Here is a 19,079-nt window from a genome sequence, read left to right as displayed (position 1 = left end):
CAGCAATAACCAATGAAAACGTCAACAGCGTATCGTCATCGTCACCTTCTCTCCAGGGTCACCAGCCAGTCCTCTTTCTCCAGCCTTGCCCGGCAGCCCCTGTCAAGAGCAGTCACAGCCTTTAGCATTCAGTGCGAACGTAAAAGTCAGGTAGAGTTTTTACACCAGCTGTGTGATCAAACTCACCCTCGCTCCCATTTCCCCCAGCGGCCCAATCGTTCCTGGCGGCCCTGCTGGTCCCTGCAGAAAAGAAGAGGCATTCATAAAAAGGTTAAGAGCACTTCCTAATCTTGGACAAACACCTCTGAAAGTGACAGTAAAAGAGGAAAAATGAGAGAATAAATAAGAACCAGGCAGAAAGTGTGGATTTGTGGAGATAAGTTAATCTGCAGGGCTAAGAGTCTTCAAAAGACCGAGCCAAAGCTCCTGCAAGTGATGGAAACAGGCCTGCTGTTATAGAGACACATTCAGGCTACAATAAAGCTGCCTCTCCAAGAAGGAGACGGTGTAAATCAAATTGTCTCAGACTCACTGCTTCTGTGCTTATGTCTGTGAGACTTGGGCAGAATGAGAGAAAGAAGATTAGGTTGTTCAGGGCTTTTTGACCAGGATACGAGTTTCTAGAAAGCACTGAATAAAAGGTGTCAAAATGGAAATTCAGACTTTATATGCAGAGGAAAGGTGCACAGTGGGTGCTGGAGAGACACAGGTCATTACACATAATGAGACACTATAGTTTCTGTCTATATCCACTTTAAGAGATTCTGCAAAACTAGAAAATTTGACATGAGACATGCAGAGAGAGAAAACATTTCCATACAGCAGGTCTTTGACAATGAGGTAGATTCTCAAATATGGATCCAACATTCATGTAAGCAAATAATAAACTCACTGGCTCTCCTGCAATTCCTTTGGCTCCTGGAGGTCCCGAGGGTCCTTGAACACCCTGAAAATAAAACAGCCATTTACAACACACACACGATTGCTATTCATGCACATGCTGAAACGATAAAACACCCACTAGAGTAACAGTGTGCCACATAAGCCTCTCTGATCCACTACTGTTCCCCAAAATGAGTCCACCCCAAAAATCAAGACTGACCTAAAAGAGACCTTTGTTAGCCCCAATCACTTACTGGAAATCCCTTAGGCCCAGCTTCACCTGGCTCGCCGAGCTTTCCCTGCAGCAAAACGACACAAATACCTTAATTGTTTAGTCTTCAAATTAAAAAAAAGTTCAAATTGTATATTTATGTATCTTCTTTTTTTTTTTGTTCCACAAATACTCCAAATCCCAGAGACTGAATTTACAATGATAGAAAACAGAGAAAAGCAGGAAATCACATTTGAGAGACTGGAACGAGCGGCCGTCTTCCTTCATGAATGACATGAAACGAAAACCAGTGGTGGAAAGTAACTAAATACATTTACTCAAGCACTGTATCTAAGGATAGTTTTAAAATACTTATACTTAACTGGAGTGTTTCCATGTTGTGCAGCTTTATACTGCATTAGCTCCACCTCAATCAGCAACAAGAGTAAAATGATGCCGATGCTGCTGATACCACTTAAACACTTTCATTTCAGTAAGAAATGCAGGACTTGGACTTGCAATGGCCCTTTTTCACATTTTTATATTGCTACTTTAACTTAAGCCAATTATTCAAATACTTATTCCAGTGCTGTTAAAAGGGGAAAGTAAAGAAGCCCAATTTTCCTCACCACCTCCCCGGGGAGGCCCAATTTTCCTGGTGGACCATCAGGGCCCTGCAAAGAAAACATCCACCTCAGTCAGCTGAGCTTTCTGAAATCCCCCAGAGTCAAAATGTTCCCAACTGCCAGGCACTACCAGCACCATCAATATTTTAAGACTCTTTGATTTAAAGTTCTCTTGTTAGATTTCTAGCTAACAAAGAGTGTCCTCTAAAGATTCTTTAGATGTTAAAAATAGATAATAATTACAGTCTGCTGAACAAAGCTGCTTGTAAAAGTTCTTTTTTTCCCCCCTACGTCACAGAAACTTGGGACATTTTGTTTACAGAGATTTGATTAATTAGGAAGCTGAAAGCCAGACATTGCTTTAAATCAGTTTGGCATGTGAAGCAACATTATCAATAAATAGCCATAAGCTTGAGCTAAAGCTGAGGCTGAAATTGTTTTATTAACCATTGTCAACTTTGACTTTGTGACCATATGCTCACCTTTACTCCAGCAGACCCTTTGTCTCCCATTGGGCCATCAGGACCCCTCAGACCCTGTATAAAGAAATACATGTAGTCACTGATGAATAGCTTTGGAAAATCTGGCCTTTAACAGACCTGAGGCACATGTTACTTGACCTATTAAGTCAATGAATTAGGGCACTTCATCTCCATTTTTGTCATCCCCACTTAGTTTAGCCTGGGAGGCAGCTCTCTCGCTTTCATTGTGCCCTGTGGTTTAGCCCACACTGGAGAGACATCATCAAAGATTGTGGCGATTTCGCAAATACTTGGCATCGGCGAATTAGCTCTGAAGCATGCCCAATCCACACTGTGTAGACTTTGCCCCCATCTTTCCAGGATCACACACGGTGGTACCGCCCACACACTGGAGTTATTGTCAAGACGCCTTGGGAAAAGGTCACAAATCCTGTAGCTGATTCATCCTTGCCATTAAAATTGAACCAAAGTATTCGCTGTCGTTAAGCATTAAAGGATTGACTGTGTCTTTGGCTGGTTGTTCATGTAAGCATCTTATATAAATGTGATTCACACGGGGGCCAGAGCTGAATACAGTTCATTACTGTTGTTTCAAGTTATTGTCAAGTGGCAGGTGACGCGTGGGAAAATCTGAAATTCTGTCAATGCATTGGCTTTTTATTTTTTAAATGACTTATTAAGATTGACATGTTTTATAATGCAGACATTTACCCACCATAATGCCTCCATAATTACTTTTTCAGATCCATTCAACCTGAACGGGCACATTCGCTGGAAGCCCAACCGTTTTCCCTGGCTTTCTTGTGAAGTGCTCCAATTTTAGGGGCTTTTTACTTGAAACCCTTGAGACAAAATGATGATAATGACTTGCTTACATGTGTGAGAAGAAATGCATCACATTAAGATTGAAAAGTTGCTTAAATTCAGTGTGAGTGAGTCACTTTGGATGGCAAGAATGACAGGGTGACATGATGCGCAAGTGTGGCTAAATGCTCTAAAAGTCAAATGTAGAAACTTAACAAGATATGAGAGCAAACAAAAAATGCAGTAACAGGATTGGACACATCCTCCAAATAGCTGTCACCACTTTTCTTACAATCCTATGATTCATTTATTGTGCTACATATAATACTTTCATTCCCTTCAGGAACACAAACAGACCAAAATAAAATGTTTCCAGCAGAATAAAGCTAGTATCTTCTTTTTTTTGGAGGTGATATCACAATTTTATAAAGAAAGCATTGGGAGCAGGAAAAGGTTGTCACTGGTTTGTCCCCATTCTTGTTGACTGGGAAGGTCTTCAGACAGTCTAATAAGGAGACTGGTGTTTAATTGTATTGGTCTTAATTCTATATTCCAAAGTCTTGATGTAATTTTCAGCTATTATAGTTATTAAATATTACATTTGTGACTGCTTGTGATATCAGGGGAGCCATGTAAAACCAATTCACAGAATGAAATGCCTTAATTATACCACTTATTCATGTTAGATCAATTATTCATTTCAGCTCAATGATACTGCTGTGCAACCGAGGGCTATTTTCCAAAAGTAGAAAATGCAATTATGGAAAAGCCAGCGAATATTATCCCGAGCTGGCAGACAAAGCAACACATATACATCTCCATGCACAGAAAGTGCATCTTAGAATTCAAGTGCTTTATTAATACATATTCAGATAGGTGGAGATTTACAGTACTCTATGTTTCTTAAAGGTTGTTCTTCCTTTGTTGCTAAGCTAGCCTTGTTGTGGTGTTTTTGCTCTATACTTCTAAGAGATTTAATTATCTGTGGATGGCTGGAGGAGGATCTCTACATTGTGCTCTTTCATAGTGAAGGTGACCATCATTGTTTATGTTAACATTACACAGTTGCTCTTCCATTTATTCCAACTAAACTGTTGTTGCTGAGGATATAAAACACATGATTATCTATAGCATTTTTTCTTTCTTGGATAAGACCCAAATAAAACTGTCATGTTAGCGCAACGCTAAAGCTAGCATCATGACACACTCTCAATGGCCATTATGCTGCTGTCATGTTGAGTTGCTTCCATGTTCACCATCTTCTGTTGACATGTTAGCATGCTAATATTTGCTAATTAACAGTAAATCCAAAGTACAGCAGAGGCTGATGGGAATGTTTTTAATCTTGCAGATCTTTATTTTCTCAAGACCATGACTGTCTACACAAAATGTCATGGCAATCTGTCAGAGAGCTGATGACACATTTCAGTCTGGACCAGAGTGTTGGACCAACCAACACATTAATGGGGTTGCCAACTCTCATGCATTGAGTCTGAGACTGAGGTGAAAATTAACACAGATCTCACGCCACACATGCTCTTTCTCACGCTAACTTTCCATCTTTCAGATGGGCTCAGGTGCAGAGTGTAACAAGGTTAGAGCAGCGCTTTCATGGACTGTCCGTGAACACACCGATCATCATCAGTTTGAACCGAAAACGTGCAACAACAAATCACTGCTATGCACGTTCCAGTGTGTGTGTGTGTGTACATGTGTGTGTGCGTGTGGGCACTGGGGGTGGCTCACAGATCTCAGTCGTGTTAATTGACAGGTATGCAACAGTCATTTGTCTAATTTTATGAATTAGGGTTAGTTTGATTGCTATCCCTCAAGCCATGATGCTAATTGCATGAACTGGGTGTAGATTTGTTTTGTCATTTCATTTGACAATTGACAGCAGTTATGTGTCAACTCATGGTTATATAATCTTATCACACAGATTTCAGTTACTTACCCTCCTGCCTTTGGGTCCTCTGACGCCGATGGATCCCCGTGAACCAGGTGGCCCCTGAATGCATGTGAAAAAAATATTCTTTGAGTTTGACTGTAACAAATCAACACACGAGGAACAGTCGTCTAACTGATTATTAACAGTGGCAAGTTGAATGCAGTTACATAGAAAGCTCTGCTACACTGGTGTAGATGTGCACTTCCTGGTGACATCACTGTTGGCCGTGGTTCCAAGTGCAACACCGCACATTTCTGACCACACTCCCTTCCACACCTGTTGCTAGCTAGTTTTCCATCCAAACGTATTGTAAACCTTGCACATGGAGCCATGACAGCAATAACAGAAAACTCACTGGGATCCCTTGTGGTCCAGGTGGCCCCGTCTCTCCAGGTATTCCAGTGTGACCCTGATGGATACAATATTACTCAAATGATATCAATATGATTTATCAAAGAAATCATAAATGAGCTCTCAGATTTCAGACAAATCTGGGTGGCCTTATTATCTGCCTGTCAGATGATTATTGTTTAATCACTCAGTCCCTTCACACGTATCACACCCCCATCCCTTATATGTGTAGAATTGAATGCCCCTTGGTACGAGAGACGGGGTCCAGACTTACTCCTTACCATCGGCCCCGATTCACCTGGCGGCCCGGGGGCGCCTGTTTTCCCTCGATCCCCCTGAGGAACCACAGGCCACAATTAGAGCAACATAACAAGTGACTCATGATATTTAACTTACAAATGACATAATACTGAGAAAAGCAGCAAATCTGCACATTTGAGAAGCCAGTACCAGTTTGGACAAATGACTTAAACAATTAATCAGTCAATCAAATTTGCTGTAACAAAACAACAAAAAATTGCAATCCTAGCCAAGTATGCCAAACTGAGAGCCTGCTGACCTTTTCTCCGGCGATGCCCGTTTCTCCAACAGGCCCGACAAACCCAGGCAGTCCCTGAAGGAGAGAGAACATGCTGTCTTAACTGTCTCTTATTAGCTCTATTGAAGTTAGATTTCTCATAATAGGCTGCACAGCTCTGGGACTCCAACAAAACAGACACAGACGCACAGTGAACTTCAGACAGACATCAGCAGAGAGAGGGAGAGAAGTCTTTACCCTCTCGCCAAGCTTCCCGACCTCGCCAGTTATCCCGGTCTCGCCCTACAGCAAAGCAGACAATTAGCACATCACAAACTTAGTCGTGCCTTTCGTTTTAGTCAAAATTAGTTGAAATGTGCTCAGAGGCCCGTTCCCCAGCAGTAACAGAGAATTAACATCAAATTTACACATATTCAGATGATACAGACAATTATCACGAAAGACAGCCGGGGGGTGGGGGGGGGGGGGGGGGGGGGGGGGTTCAGTTAAGGATGACGGTGTTTCGGCGGTGGATGTGTGACTGTTAGGTCTGACCTTGAGTCCATCTGGGCCTGTCAGTCCAGGGAATCCCTGCCTCCCAGGCCTGCCCTGAACAAAAAGCAAAAATGACACAGAGAAGTGTACTGCAGCTCCACACAACAAACAATAAACGCTATATCTCCTGTAAAAGGTGCAGTCTGTGAGTCTGCCGTCCCTCGAGAGGTCGAGGCACAAAACAAAGCAGCAACTGATGCCAAAACAAAAACACCCCCTTTAAGAAACTTAATGATCCATAAAACAAAGAGCCGTTTGCAGCATCAAAGGCTTCTTATTACTCACACAAGTCATTGGGTCATTTGTGTTTGTTTTCAGTAATCGCTTGTGGGTTACACTGTTGGGAGATGGCAGACTGGAGTCAACCAATGCAAAAAATACAGAGTTTCATTGGAAAAGTGTTCTCTATTGTTTAGCCTGGGATGACTCCAAACAAACACTTTTTTTGGAACAAGATTGTTAGTGTGGACTTTTATCTATACTGCAGAAAAGTTTAAAGCCAACCTATTAGTCTCTTACTAAGACATAAATTTGCCTTGCTGGGCCCTTTTATCAACTCTATTCCACGTTCAGGTGCCCATGATGCTCATAATTGAAGGTGTTAATCTATGTACGTTGGAGGTATTTGAAGGACAACCAATAAAGGGGACTAGTTGAGTCAATTCAAAAACTTTTATTTCACATTTGACCACCTGGGCAGATGCCAATATAATGAATTACCGTCAGGAAAGTCCAGATGAAAGGGCGTCACCAGAGGACACCCTGACGTACCATGCTGTTGCTAGCTTGCTAACTAATGAATGAATGAAATAATGAAGATTTGAAGACGGATTGATGGGTGTCATATTTTGTTTTACAGGAAGAAAACTTGAGTGGATTTTGCAAAAAGAAGACAAAGAAACGGATTTCTGTGTTGGATTTTTTTTTGGGCATATATTGTTAAACACAGTGTGACCATGGGCGTGATCTGAAAGGGTTAAAAAGGCATCTTCATTTCATCTCGACTTTAAACTCAATCAGTCATCTCATACAACCACTTTGGTTTGACATTTGAAGGCAGTTGTTTTTGTTTGTGATTGTGTGTTTTTTATGAGAGAAAAGAGCATAGCAATTTGCTGACCAATCTGGTAATATGAGCACACAGCGTCCAATAGGAAGTCTCTCAAAAACAGCTTTAGAACAATAGAGACGTCAGTCAGCCAAAGGACTGACTGGTCATAATAGGACACAGTTAGTCCTCTAAGGTTAAATTTAGGCAGAAACACATGGTGCACTTGTGCATAAGCACGTGTTGCGGTGTTGTGTGTGGATCCTCAAAGATAATTGTGTTATTGTATTCTCTAACTGTTCTTGAGCTGCAGGGCTTATCCAATCAGCACTCACCTCGAGTCCAGTGGGTCCAGCTGGTCCAACTGGTCCCTCATCACCCTGACAAGCAAATTGTCACAAAAGGTCAAGTGGAGGTAAAGTGCTTGTATCTTTTATTCATGTTCAAAAAAGTCAAACCCACCTGAAGTCCAGGTGTCCCTCTTGGACCTGGCAAACCTCTTGTCCCTTGCTTTCCCTGTGGATGAAATGCTGAGAGTGAGCTTTCACTTCACCTCTACTCACTGACAATTCATACGCTAAGTGTTAATGTCACTCTACTAACTTTGGGTCCTTCAGGGCCATTTTTTCCTGGTGGGCCAATATCACCTGGAAAGCCCTGTGAACATGACAGGAAATGAACCACGTCTTCGTCACCACACAGTAGCATACTTTATGCACACAGTGTTGTATTAATATGTACTGGACAATGACAGAATGACATCGTCCAAGTATAATTCTTTGTAGTTATACTCTGTCCTACCTCTGGGCCAGGAGGGCCAGGAAAACCATCAGGGCCCTTTTCACCAGGTTTGCCCTAAGAAATGTCACAAATGATCTTGTTATCAGCAGATCAGAAACCTCAAAATAAACCAAACTGCCAACACACAGCCTAAATTCACTTAATGGTTTTTGCCTGGAACATCGTGGTGTGTTATCAAAATGATCTGTACGGGAATCTGCCAGTGCCCTGCTCTTTGAGGGCTGGTTTATGCCACAGCTTGATTAGCATACTGAGCAACCAGGAGTCCTCAACTAAATTTGTCCAGGGGCCAGAATTTTTCTAAGCAGACACTGTAGGGGCTGGACTTTTGAATAAAAAAATAGGCCTAATTAGCCTATTATCATGAAATATCATGACTTTCTTACAAAATTCACATCATTTTATGAGCCCATGTCTGTTTGAAGGACTCCTAGTCCTAGTCCAGGAAAGTCCAGTCTGGGAGCTGAGCAGGTTGATGGTGGATCCACAGAGAAGATGGAGTTGGAGAATAATCTGATTCTGGAGAATGGGTGAAGCATGAATTGTGGCCTTTTTTTGGCCCTTGCCAGCGTTTGACAAGCTAACTGGCAAACATTCTCAGGACGGACACCTCTTCCACTGATGAGTAAAATTAGCTGCGAGCATTTTCTGAATTGGACACAAGTCTGTTTTCGTGTACATCTGATGACTTCCACCCATTTCACCTCAGGAGCACCAGCATTTTGACTAAGTGCATCCAACATCCAGTAGACTACTCACAGCCTACTCTCTTCTCCATTAGATAGAATGACCACTCAAATCTGCACACTGCTTCACCTACTGAGAATATACAGGTCACGAAAGCAGTTATGCATGACAAGAAACCGCTCAATAAAAGCTAATCAAGGGACCAGCTTTGCAACTGTTTTCCCTGCTGGTGCTTGGTGTTTGAATGGAAGATAAAAAATACCTGTGGTCCAGGTTTTCCACGAGGACCTGGCAACCCAGGTGAGCCACGGATACCCTGTACAAAAAAGAAACAAAACAGTCTGCATGACAAAAGTGTGGGACAAATGTAAAAAAGTCACATACATGCCGATTAGATAGAGAAACACACCAACTACACCTCAATGACAGGAATAAAAGACATGGCAAATGCACTTCTGTAGTGCTTTTAGAGAGCAGAACAAAGTACTTTCCAAAAAGTCTCAATAATCAGTGAACACAATGCCAAACAAGTCACTGGTCTAACCATCAGAGGGAATCTGGGGCTCAGTGTCTTGCTGTGGGACACTCAGACATGCAAACAGGAGCAGCCTGGCATCGAAAAACCCACCTTATTATTTATGGATGACCTGCTGCACCACATGAACACAAACAAACACACACCTACCTTGTCCCCTTGGAATCCACACTCTCCTGGCTCTCCCGATAGACCAATATCCCCCTGAGAAAACACAAAGAAACATGAAAAAATAATAGGAACGCTTGTAAAAAAAATAAAAAATAAAAAAATCTATTCTATCAACATGCACCACAGGAGAGCTGGTTAACACAAGCTTTGTGTTATCTGTTAGCGGTCTCAGGAGTCAGAGGTACAAATTGTGATTTGTCACCTCGAGTAATCTTTCTTGTAAACAGGTTAGTAGACTGAGAAAGACATGTGCAGATCACCTTATCACCTTTCAGTCCTGGCTCCCCATGGTTTCCAGGTACTCCCTTGCAAGCAAAACAACATTTAAAAGATGATTACTGAGCAGACAGTGTATGTTTCCATGTTCACTAGGATTTACACATTTAAGATGTGGAATAACAACAGCGACCATGTGTCTGTCCAAAGTGAGCTGAGCCATGACTTGATGGCATTCTGGCTATGAATAATTGCTTAATTACCAAAATGTACCCTATTCATATTGTATCCATAGCAAAACAAGATGGAGACATAACTAGAAAAAAGGCATCATTCACCTTGAGTCCTGGCGGTCCTGGTAACCCCATAATACCAACGGGGCCCATGTCTCCCTGCAAACAACCCCCCCCCCCCCCAAAAAAAAAAACACACTTAGAGCGCTGCATGTCTGAATTAATCTTCAAAGGCTTAAATGATAATCAAATGTCAACATTTACTCTGGTGTGTCAGTGGCCATACTTCACAACTGCAACTTATTACCCACAACTGGGGCAGTGTCTGAAAAATGTCCATACTATACATATAATACTACTCTCAGTACCTATGTCAAAATTATTCTTTATGCCCTACTTTGAGATATATTTTTATATGGCGCAGTAGTTACAAGCTGCTTTCCAAAAAAAAAAAGACAAAGAGGGAGTTAAAGTGACAAATATGTAGGAACTATGTAGGAACCAAAGTGTTGAGACCATAAAATAGAAAGATATGAAATCAGTGAGACAGATACAACAACACTCACAATAAGACCGGGGACACCACATGGGCCAGGAGCTCCCAGTTCACCCTAAGAGGACAAAAAAAGAGAATAAATAAAAGATGCCACACAAGCTCAGGGGGACAGAGGTGTAGATGAAGGTACGCATGAAAGCATACACTGTGCTTCGATATTTGCTTGTTTACTAGTGTTCTCCTCCACTGTTCGCCCGAGTACTGTGTTTCTCCACTCATTTGGCTGGAGTGAGTGAGCACTTGGCACTTGACACACAGAGAGGCTTGTTGTCTAAATGATCTACCCCGCAGCCACACGCCATGCCTACATCCTCTCCGAGCTACGCGTCCAGTGGAGAGATGGATGACACACGGCCCAGCGCGGCCTTCCTGTCGCCTCCTCTATTTCTCCATGAATGAAAGGAGATGAATTCAGCCAAACGGAACGTCCCTTCTTCCCTCTGGAGGCAGAGGAAATGAGGCTTGGAGGAGGCTCTCAAAGGTCAGCCAATCACAATCCAACACTGACCCCGTCAATCACGAGCAGTGAGGGTCAAACAAAAGCAAGAGGAGAGGCGGGTGAAACTGCTGATGCTGCTCTCATATCAGTATGGATTATGACGGGTGAATGAGTTACTGGCACGGATTTGCCCCAAAGTCAGTCTTGTGCAGGAATAAAATGTTCTTGCTGTAAAACAAGATGGAAATAAGCTCCCACTCTGAGTTACTCACAAATAGTCTAACTGAACAGAGACAAAAGAAGGTCAAGTGGTGTAGCAGTGTTTACTTTTTGCATCTGCCCTCATGACTTTATTATTCTTTTCTTGTGAAGCACCCTGTACTGCATTTTAATAGATGTGTCAGGTCAGGTGTAATGTGTGGACGTCAGGGCCATACAAGAGGAACTGCACCATGCTAATAGGTAAGTAAAGGGCGCATTTAGCTACATCATGTCACTTACTGGGTTCCCATCAGGGCCGGGAGGTCCCCTCTCTCCAAAGTCACCAGGAAACCCCTGAGAACAGAAGGAGACAGGATAGTCATGTAACCAGAGGGGGAAGTCAGAGGCTGTTATGTCACATGGTTTGTCAGGGAAGTTATCGCACCAAACACAGGTGATCAACAAAGTCAAGTCAGTTTTATTCATATAGCCAAAGATCACAAATTTGCGTCAAGGGGGCTTTACGTTCTACACAGCATACGACATCCTCCATCCTCAGACCCCCAGTATGTTTCCCAAAACAGAATTTTGCAGAGTCAAGCCAAGCAAATCCCATCAAATGTGCTCCCAGAGCTTCATTCCTGGGAGACGGGCAGGAAATTCCACGGCTGAATGTTTCCAAGCGACCGAGTGTCTGTGTGTGCACGCGCTGCACTCAGCAACCCGCGAACCCCAAACCCTCAGGACTTGTCTAAATGGCTGAATAAAGCTGCTTGGCCCAGAAACTGCTGACTGCATCCTTTTTTTTTTTTTTGCTTGGTGCTAGTAATTCCATTATGGAGGCAGAACAAGAGACGTGATGCAGCCGCGAGGCCACACGCTCAACGTGCGCTTGTCAGCGTGCCAAGGTCAACATGCAGCCGACCGCACAGATCACGGCTCAGCTCTCGCCCACAGGAGGCAAACGTTGTGCTTAGACAAACGATAAACGGCAGAACGGAGGAGAGATCGCTCGTTATCTGTCAACAGCGGCAGAGGAAAAGACTAAATCAAAGTAAGAAGACTTCAAGAGATGGCAGGGATCGGAGTGTTTGTGTGGCAACAAATGCAAACGTGGATAAAGTAATAAGCGGTAATTGATGCAACACGAAACCCACAGGACATGTGCATAAATGTGTCTTTTCCCAAAAGTGCCAATAGCTGACTTGGTTTGATCAGAAACACATGCAAGACTTTGTTCTCGTATTGACAACAACTTTCAGGGAGGCTGGCAAGACTTTTCATTATGTGATCTGTCCAATGTCTGCTATGTGCAAAATATAACACTCACTAAAAACTGCTTTCCTACTTTCCATCTGTGAAGAAAGAGGAGCTGCTAATCACCACAAAATACACACAGGCTCCAAATTTGCTTTCTTGTGTTCGGCTTTGGAATGAATCACATGCATCTCCGCTGCATCAAGCATGCCAACTCGCTCTCCTGTTTCTGCTGATTCAGGACAGAAAAACTTCTTGCATAAAATGACTGACCTCACTTTTTACCACAAAGGAAGAGAAATGGCTTGCTCATGACTTGGCTTTTGTTAGCATATTTTCCGGTCTCAGTTTATGTCACTGACCGTTATGGCATAATAATATAACAACAACAAAAAAAACCATGTACAACCAGACCAGGCATGGGAAAATATCAAGTGGTTGTGTGCTGTTTTAGTATTTTCCACGTAAGCCTGGAAGGATGGGAAATTTATTTCCAGGCGCCAATGACAATAGACTTCTCTAATCTGTGGGTAGAGGCTCCAGAGCACCAAACCCACAACTGACACATCACATTATCCTATCAGTCTAACACAAAACAAGCACAGTACTAAGCACACTGTACAACTTACAATGTTTCCTAATAAACTTCAGCCAGAGGAATTAATCATACAAGATTTATAGTTGCCAGAGGAGTCAATAGCTTTAATATGAGGGCAGTAATTTCAGATTTTATAAAGGGAAGTGACTGACACATGAACATTTGTGTTTCCAGTACTTTCAGTTACAGTGTTTCGGCTGCATATTTCTACCATTATAACAGCCCCTACAGTAATCACCAGCATCACTTTGCCAGTGTGGAAGTTACCACAGCTTTTCTTTTGCAGGCTTACAGCTAAGGCTTGGACTAGAGCCAGAGGAATGGTCATTTAATACATTTTAAAGTAGCTCTGCACTACAATAAGACTCCAACGATCAAGACAAAACACCCTCACTTTCATGAGGCTGCATTAAAAATGTTCTCTGAGAAGTATGTTGAGAGAAAACTTTACCGGCCTACCCATCTTGCCCTTCTTCCCATGAACGCCAGGAATTCCCTGGAAACAGGAAAGAAAACAGATTTGAGAGAGAGAAAAATGGATAAGGATCTTCAGAAGAGATACAAGTGTATAATGTAAAACAGTTTTTAGCCACAGTAGCAGCTCTTTCAAAACACAAAACCACTAGTGAGGCAAAAATGGAAATACTGAGCCTCAAAGTTCATTCTTGAATTAACAAAACCATCTCAAAGGTCCCTTTTGTAGCTCTTCTGGAATTTTTTGATAGATCACAACATGATCTTTAGCAGAGAATCATCAACTTTGAAGCTTAAGTGGATGGGAAGTCCTCAAAGTGTGCAGAAGCAAGTGTAAATTTAAAAATCTGTTGATGAAGATCATGTAATGTGATCAGAACAGATACTAAATGGACCTCTGGACTGTCCCCTGTCAGCCCTCAGCTGTACTTCACTTAAGGTGTGCTTTGAGCTGGATGCTACATGAGCATGCTAACTGGCTGATGGATAAGTCATTATTCTCCACGGCATGCAGTTTGCTTGACAAACACTGTAGTTATACCCAAGAGAACAAGGACACAAATAGAAGCTCTAATCTAAACAACAGAATCCAATCTCCATCCAGCAGCATATCAAGAAACTGAGGCACAGCCCTATGATCCTTCCAACAAGACTGTCTATACCAAGCGGCAACCTCTACCACATTTGCTAACATTCAGTATGAAGTCTTAGCCTGTTAGCCTCGCAGCCAGCCACATCAGCATTAATCTTAAGGTGCAGCCGAGGCTGACTCAATTCAGTCATTAGTTTTAGGACTATCCTGTCATAGAGGAAATACAGTATATGACCTGACACTATTGGCACTAAATGAAAAGTCAAGGAATTACCAAAGCAAGTGGGATTCCTCCTCTCAGGACCAAGCTGTAAATGCCAAATTACCAAATGTAATGGAAATCCATCCCAATGTTTGTGACATGTTTTACTTGAAGCATTGGATCAACTGACTGACGCACTGAAGGTCGTTTTGCTAGCGTGGCTAAAAAACGAAAAACAGACCTCAATCCCCTCTGTGATTTGGTGCCATTGTTTTGATCCACTGCCCTGGAGCTTCATGAGTCCTGGCTGTTTAAATAAATTCAAATCCACCTCCTACATTTTAACCTTAGCCAAGACAGTAGAGAGGTTTGGGATGTGGGCTGTCTTTGCCCCCTGGCTTGATCCATTTACAGTACAAGGGAACTTGCACTACCTTGGGCTTATAATAGTGATTGGATGAAGTGTGCCTGCAGTGCTTCAAGAATGAAATCTATTTCTATTTCCTCATCATATAATTCAACCCAGCAGGCATTTTCTCCCACAGCCACTAATACTCACTCTCTCGCCATCGGGACCAGGAAAGCCAAAAAGCCCAGGGAGGCCAATGTGACCCTAGAGAGTTGAATAAAACACGGAGGGGAGGAACAGATAAGGCAAAGATAGATGGAAAAGCAAAAGAAGATGGACATGGGTGCACTATGAGACGGAGAAAAGAGGACGGACATTGTGAAGAACCCTTAGATGCCAATAACACTAACACACGTAAAAATCTCTTCAGCAGCGATGCTTTGATCTGTTACAGCACCGCAGGCTTTTTGATACAATGGAGCGGCACTGAAGAGCCAAGCCTTGAGGCAAGTGTATATGCCCATGGACTGCATGGTGCTGGCTTCCACGATGTAGTCCAAGGGCACATACCCTCACATCAGGGATCTCTGAAGATCTCTCGGGCCAGACCTGCTAAGCGGAAGAGGGGGGAAAAAGCGGCAGAAAGGGTGGAAACAGAAATTCCAATGACAATTAATGAGAAGCTAACATCCAAACACATAATGGCTATGCTCGGCAACAGACCAATATATTTTTATGATATTTGGCTAACATTAAGAAGAACAGCAAGCACAAAAGTGATTTAGGGAGAGCCAGAGTTCATTCATTCTTACAGCACTTTAAATACAGCACCATCTGTCATCATCATCATCATCATGGAGTTAACAAGGGCAGACAAGTGGTGTTTATGGCACTGGCCTTTTTATGTACCCACACTGGTTTGGTATTTCATTAAGGAGACATTTCACAGGTCGTTTAAAAAAGGGAACGTTCAAAAACTTTACTATTCAGAGAAGAGTCATGCTTCTCTGCCCTGTGGCCTTCAGTGGAAGCCGAATGAGGGTAAACAGTCATTCTGAGGGTGCTTTAAACACTTTCCAGTGTTAGATGTGCAGTATTTACTTTCAAAACACCTTTTTATGACCAGAGATTAAGCATGCTGCCGGGAGAATTTACATTTAATAAAACAAAGCTGTCATTTTCCCCAATATCTACTTACCCTCACTCCTTTTGGCCCCATTTTCCCTACAGGCCCGGGTAAACCCTAAATGTAACAGATGACAAAATTTATTTCTATGGTTACAAACAGCAGCAGAATATCATCTGTGTCACTGTGCTCAATTAGGAAAACACTGAAAAAAATGTTATATCCAACCAGATTAAAAATTCTCAATACATGATGATAAGCATCAACCTTATCCCGATTTTTGCATCCTTTTAAAAGTTCGAATTAGCGTCTTGGCTGGCGTTTGCTGCGTTAACACTTAAGCAGCATTTGCATCAATTTCTCAGAGATGCTGCCAGCAAATCCATCGGTGCAGAAAACCTCCCCCTGCGACTATATAGATCAAGTCACAGCTCAGGAGAACTCCCCACAGCAAAGTGCAACGCCTTGACATAAACCGACAGTCCTGGTGATTCACAGCCCACAGATGGTAGGGGGTGCTAAAACCTAATCCATCACACACCACTAAGTGTCTATAGGGATCAGAGTGCAGACGAAGTAAGTGCACCAGACCACAGAGGCAAACACTGAGACCCATGCCTGAACTCTACGTTATCATAAACATTCAGGAAGTGCCAGCGAGCGAGTAGTTGTCCAGCTGCTTGCGGAGTTGAAATTTGCTTAAAGCTAAGAGGAAACAGATTTTAAATGTAGAGAATCCCTAATGCTTCCCAGCTTTGACTTCTTAAGTTAAACGCTATTCCCAGAAGTGGGGCAAGGAGTGACGCTCGCAGTTTGGAGGGACAGAGGAAGTTTATTTGTACCCAGGGAACTGTGGCATTAGTCACACTTTTATTACCTTCTCTTTCTTCAGAGCAATGCTTACTATGGAAACCTCTGACATTTTATTTCTTCGCTGGACTGGGGGCATGCATCGCTGAAATTCCACCACAGGTGCTTCTCAACAGCTTGGAGTGGTTTGTCGCTCTTTCTGAGGCCTTTCCCCTCCACTCAGCCGCTACAAACTTTGTATTTGGATTTACTAAATGAGGTTTTTTGAGGCTTGGGCTTCACATGCCAATGTCTGACTTTTTTTTTTTTTTTACCACCGTTCAATATCTTTACAGACAACATACAGGGCTACAATTCCCATTTTATTCATCATTCTGAGAGTAAGCAAAAATTACTGACTGTGATTTGATTTATTAAGAAGCCTAAAATATTTCAAAGAGCTGAATCCACAATAGAGGTGATATCCCAGCATCCATTTATTGTGTTATCTTCCTTTATGTGTGTGTGTGTGTGTGTGTGTGTGTGTGTGTGTGTGTGTGGCCCTGCTCAACCAGCACCGCAACGCTAGATTTACTGCACCTGCCTGCCAGGATAGCCTTTGGCCCCAGGGCTTCCATCATCTCCCCGTTCACCCTGTGGAGAGAGAGACAGAAGAGAAATCAGCACCAGAGGAGGGCAGGAGAAAGGACTGAGGGATGGAGGGAGGGAAACAAGGAAAAAGGTGTCTTTTATGCACACATGATTTCTGTTGGGGCCTCACTGATTGCAATAATAAGAAGCTAATATAATAAAAACTGAAAACAAGCACTTCATTTATGAAGTCACAAACACCAGTCAATCGATCCTATGGAGGAATTTAAAGTTCATAGCGTTTCAATAAAGACCTTTTGTTTAGTCGAGTCAGTGTCCTGAAGAGAGAGATGGCACTGCAGACATCAGCGCTCTAACTGCTCCATTAATCCGACAGTTAAGTGCTGTCGCAGTCCAGCCACATGCTGTTAAGACTACTGTGAGCACAGTTCCCACTTAATGTTTATCCTCATCAACAGCACAGTATAATACATGCTCATTCAAACAAAATGCATCCCTCCGAGAGGAAGGTTTAACTCTACATGTATGGGAAGAGTAAAACAGGATTAGTTAGTGAAGGCATGCAGGAAATTACAGGCTCTTTGTGCAGGATACTGAAGGATGACCACAGTCACACACTGTCAACAGTTCTGTTGCTGTATTTTTATTTAGTTGCCTTGGAACACCGGAAAATTAATATGTTATGAGAGATCAAACTGTTACGTGTTATTAGAAATGACAAGAGAAATCTTGCACATGGCCAAAAAGACACAGTTGTCATGCTAGCAGCAGTATAAGGTGTGGTAGTAATGGAAGCAATATAAGATATACTGAACAGCAGGAGGGTTATTAATGCACAGCAAAGCCCAGAGAGGTAACCCTGTTTTTTGGGGGGGTTGAGCAAGTGCATGTTTTGTTCATGTATTGTATCGATAACAGTGCAAGGACACACAGGTATGCATGAGCACACCTGCCGACAGCTATTCCATTGATCAGCTGTTGGTGGCAGCAGCATGCCAAGAAACACAGAAACGAGCTTGTTCAGGGCAGGGAAGAAGACTGGCAAGCAAAGTAAACGCGGGCTGTCGTGAACTCGTTTACTCGTTCACTTCTCCCCATAACAGACACTCGACATTTTGGTTTATAGTGAAATGGAAATTTGGACGCTTGAACGTCATCTGACAGGTGTAGAGTTGCACATCAGACATTTTGAGATTTGTTACATATTCCATTAATACTGATAACTTATATGTTATAACTTTGTATTATAAGTTCCATCAAATTAATTAAGAGTGCCTTCCATGAACAAGAAGTCATGTTTTCGGACACAAGGTGTCGCCAGTTACTGGATTAGCAAACAATCAAATCGGCTTCACAAACAACAATAACAAACTCTAGAATGCGCTGAAAGGGCCGATCATAACCGACCGTCCTGCATGTTAAACCATGTGCCATTTGAGCTATTTTCCATACAAAACACAAAGCACTGTCTCTGGAGAGTACCGCAGCACAGAGGACAAGTTTCCTCCTTCTTTTTTTTGTTTGTTTTTGCTATGTGACTTAGCACATTCTTCTAAAAGATAGTACACAGGATTTGGGCTCAGGAAAAAGGGAGAGAAGGAAGAGGAGAGGGAGGAAGAGGAATGACCTATGGGTGTCCAAACTATTTAGCCCACTTGTACCTCTGCCAAAAATCTCTCTTTCTCTATTCCCGCCAAGATTCCAGAACGGCTCATGTCTGATGCCTCGCCTCTCGGGCTGTAATCCTCCACCACTCCCACACTTCTTTTTTTAACATCCTGATGAGTTCGTGTTGATAATTTCTCCCTGTCATTCCC

The 19,079-nt window shown here is 42.6% G+C and overlaps 1 protein-coding gene across 1 annotated transcript in view; it reads right to left on the bottom strand.

The window, feature by feature from the left end:
* Positions 1-19,079, bottom strand: part of col27a1b (collagen, type XXVII, alpha 1b) — a 62,340-nt gene that overhangs the window by 16,919 nt on the left and 26,342 nt on the right. The window contains exons 9-34 of the mRNA XM_070965246.1: positions 17,251-17,304; positions 15,934-15,978; positions 14,946-14,999; positions 13,570-13,614; positions 11,564-11,617; positions 10,634-10,678; positions 10,173-10,226; positions 9,879-9,923; positions 9,598-9,651; positions 9,175-9,228; positions 8,226-8,279; positions 8,028-8,081; positions 7,887-7,940; positions 7,760-7,804; positions 6,377-6,430; positions 6,080-6,124; positions 5,864-5,917; positions 5,586-5,639; positions 5,309-5,362; positions 4,960-5,013; positions 2,202-2,255; positions 1,723-1,767; positions 1,137-1,181; positions 893-946; positions 187-240; positions 46-99 (exon numbers count right to left, since the gene is read on the bottom strand). Of these exons, the coding sequence (XP_070821347.1) occupies positions 46-99; positions 187-240; positions 893-946; positions 1,137-1,181; positions 1,723-1,767; positions 2,202-2,255; positions 4,960-5,013; positions 5,309-5,362; positions 5,586-5,639; positions 5,864-5,917; positions 6,080-6,124; positions 6,377-6,430; positions 7,760-7,804; positions 7,887-7,940; positions 8,028-8,081; positions 8,226-8,279; positions 9,175-9,228; positions 9,598-9,651; positions 9,879-9,923; positions 10,173-10,226; positions 10,634-10,678; positions 11,564-11,617; positions 13,570-13,614; positions 14,946-14,999; positions 15,934-15,978; positions 17,251-17,304 (1,332 nt within the window). The remainder of the gene's footprint in view (positions 1-45; positions 100-186; positions 241-892; positions 947-1,136; positions 1,182-1,722; positions 1,768-2,201; positions 2,256-4,959; positions 5,014-5,308; positions 5,363-5,585; positions 5,640-5,863; positions 5,918-6,079; positions 6,125-6,376; positions 6,431-7,759; positions 7,805-7,886; positions 7,941-8,027; positions 8,082-8,225; positions 8,280-9,174; positions 9,229-9,597; positions 9,652-9,878; positions 9,924-10,172; positions 10,227-10,633; positions 10,679-11,563; positions 11,618-13,569; positions 13,615-14,945; positions 15,000-15,933; positions 15,979-17,250; positions 17,305-19,079) is intronic.

Source organism: Chaetodon trifascialis, chromosome 6 (genome assembly GCF_039877785.1).
Source record: "Chaetodon trifascialis isolate fChaTrf1 chromosome 6, fChaTrf1.hap1, whole genome shotgun sequence".
Lineage (NCBI taxonomy): Eukaryota > Metazoa > Chordata > Actinopteri > Chaetodontiformes > Chaetodontidae > Chaetodon > Chaetodon trifascialis.
Note: the sequence above shows the minus strand (reverse complement) of the source record. Positions and strands in the feature narration are given on the sequence as shown.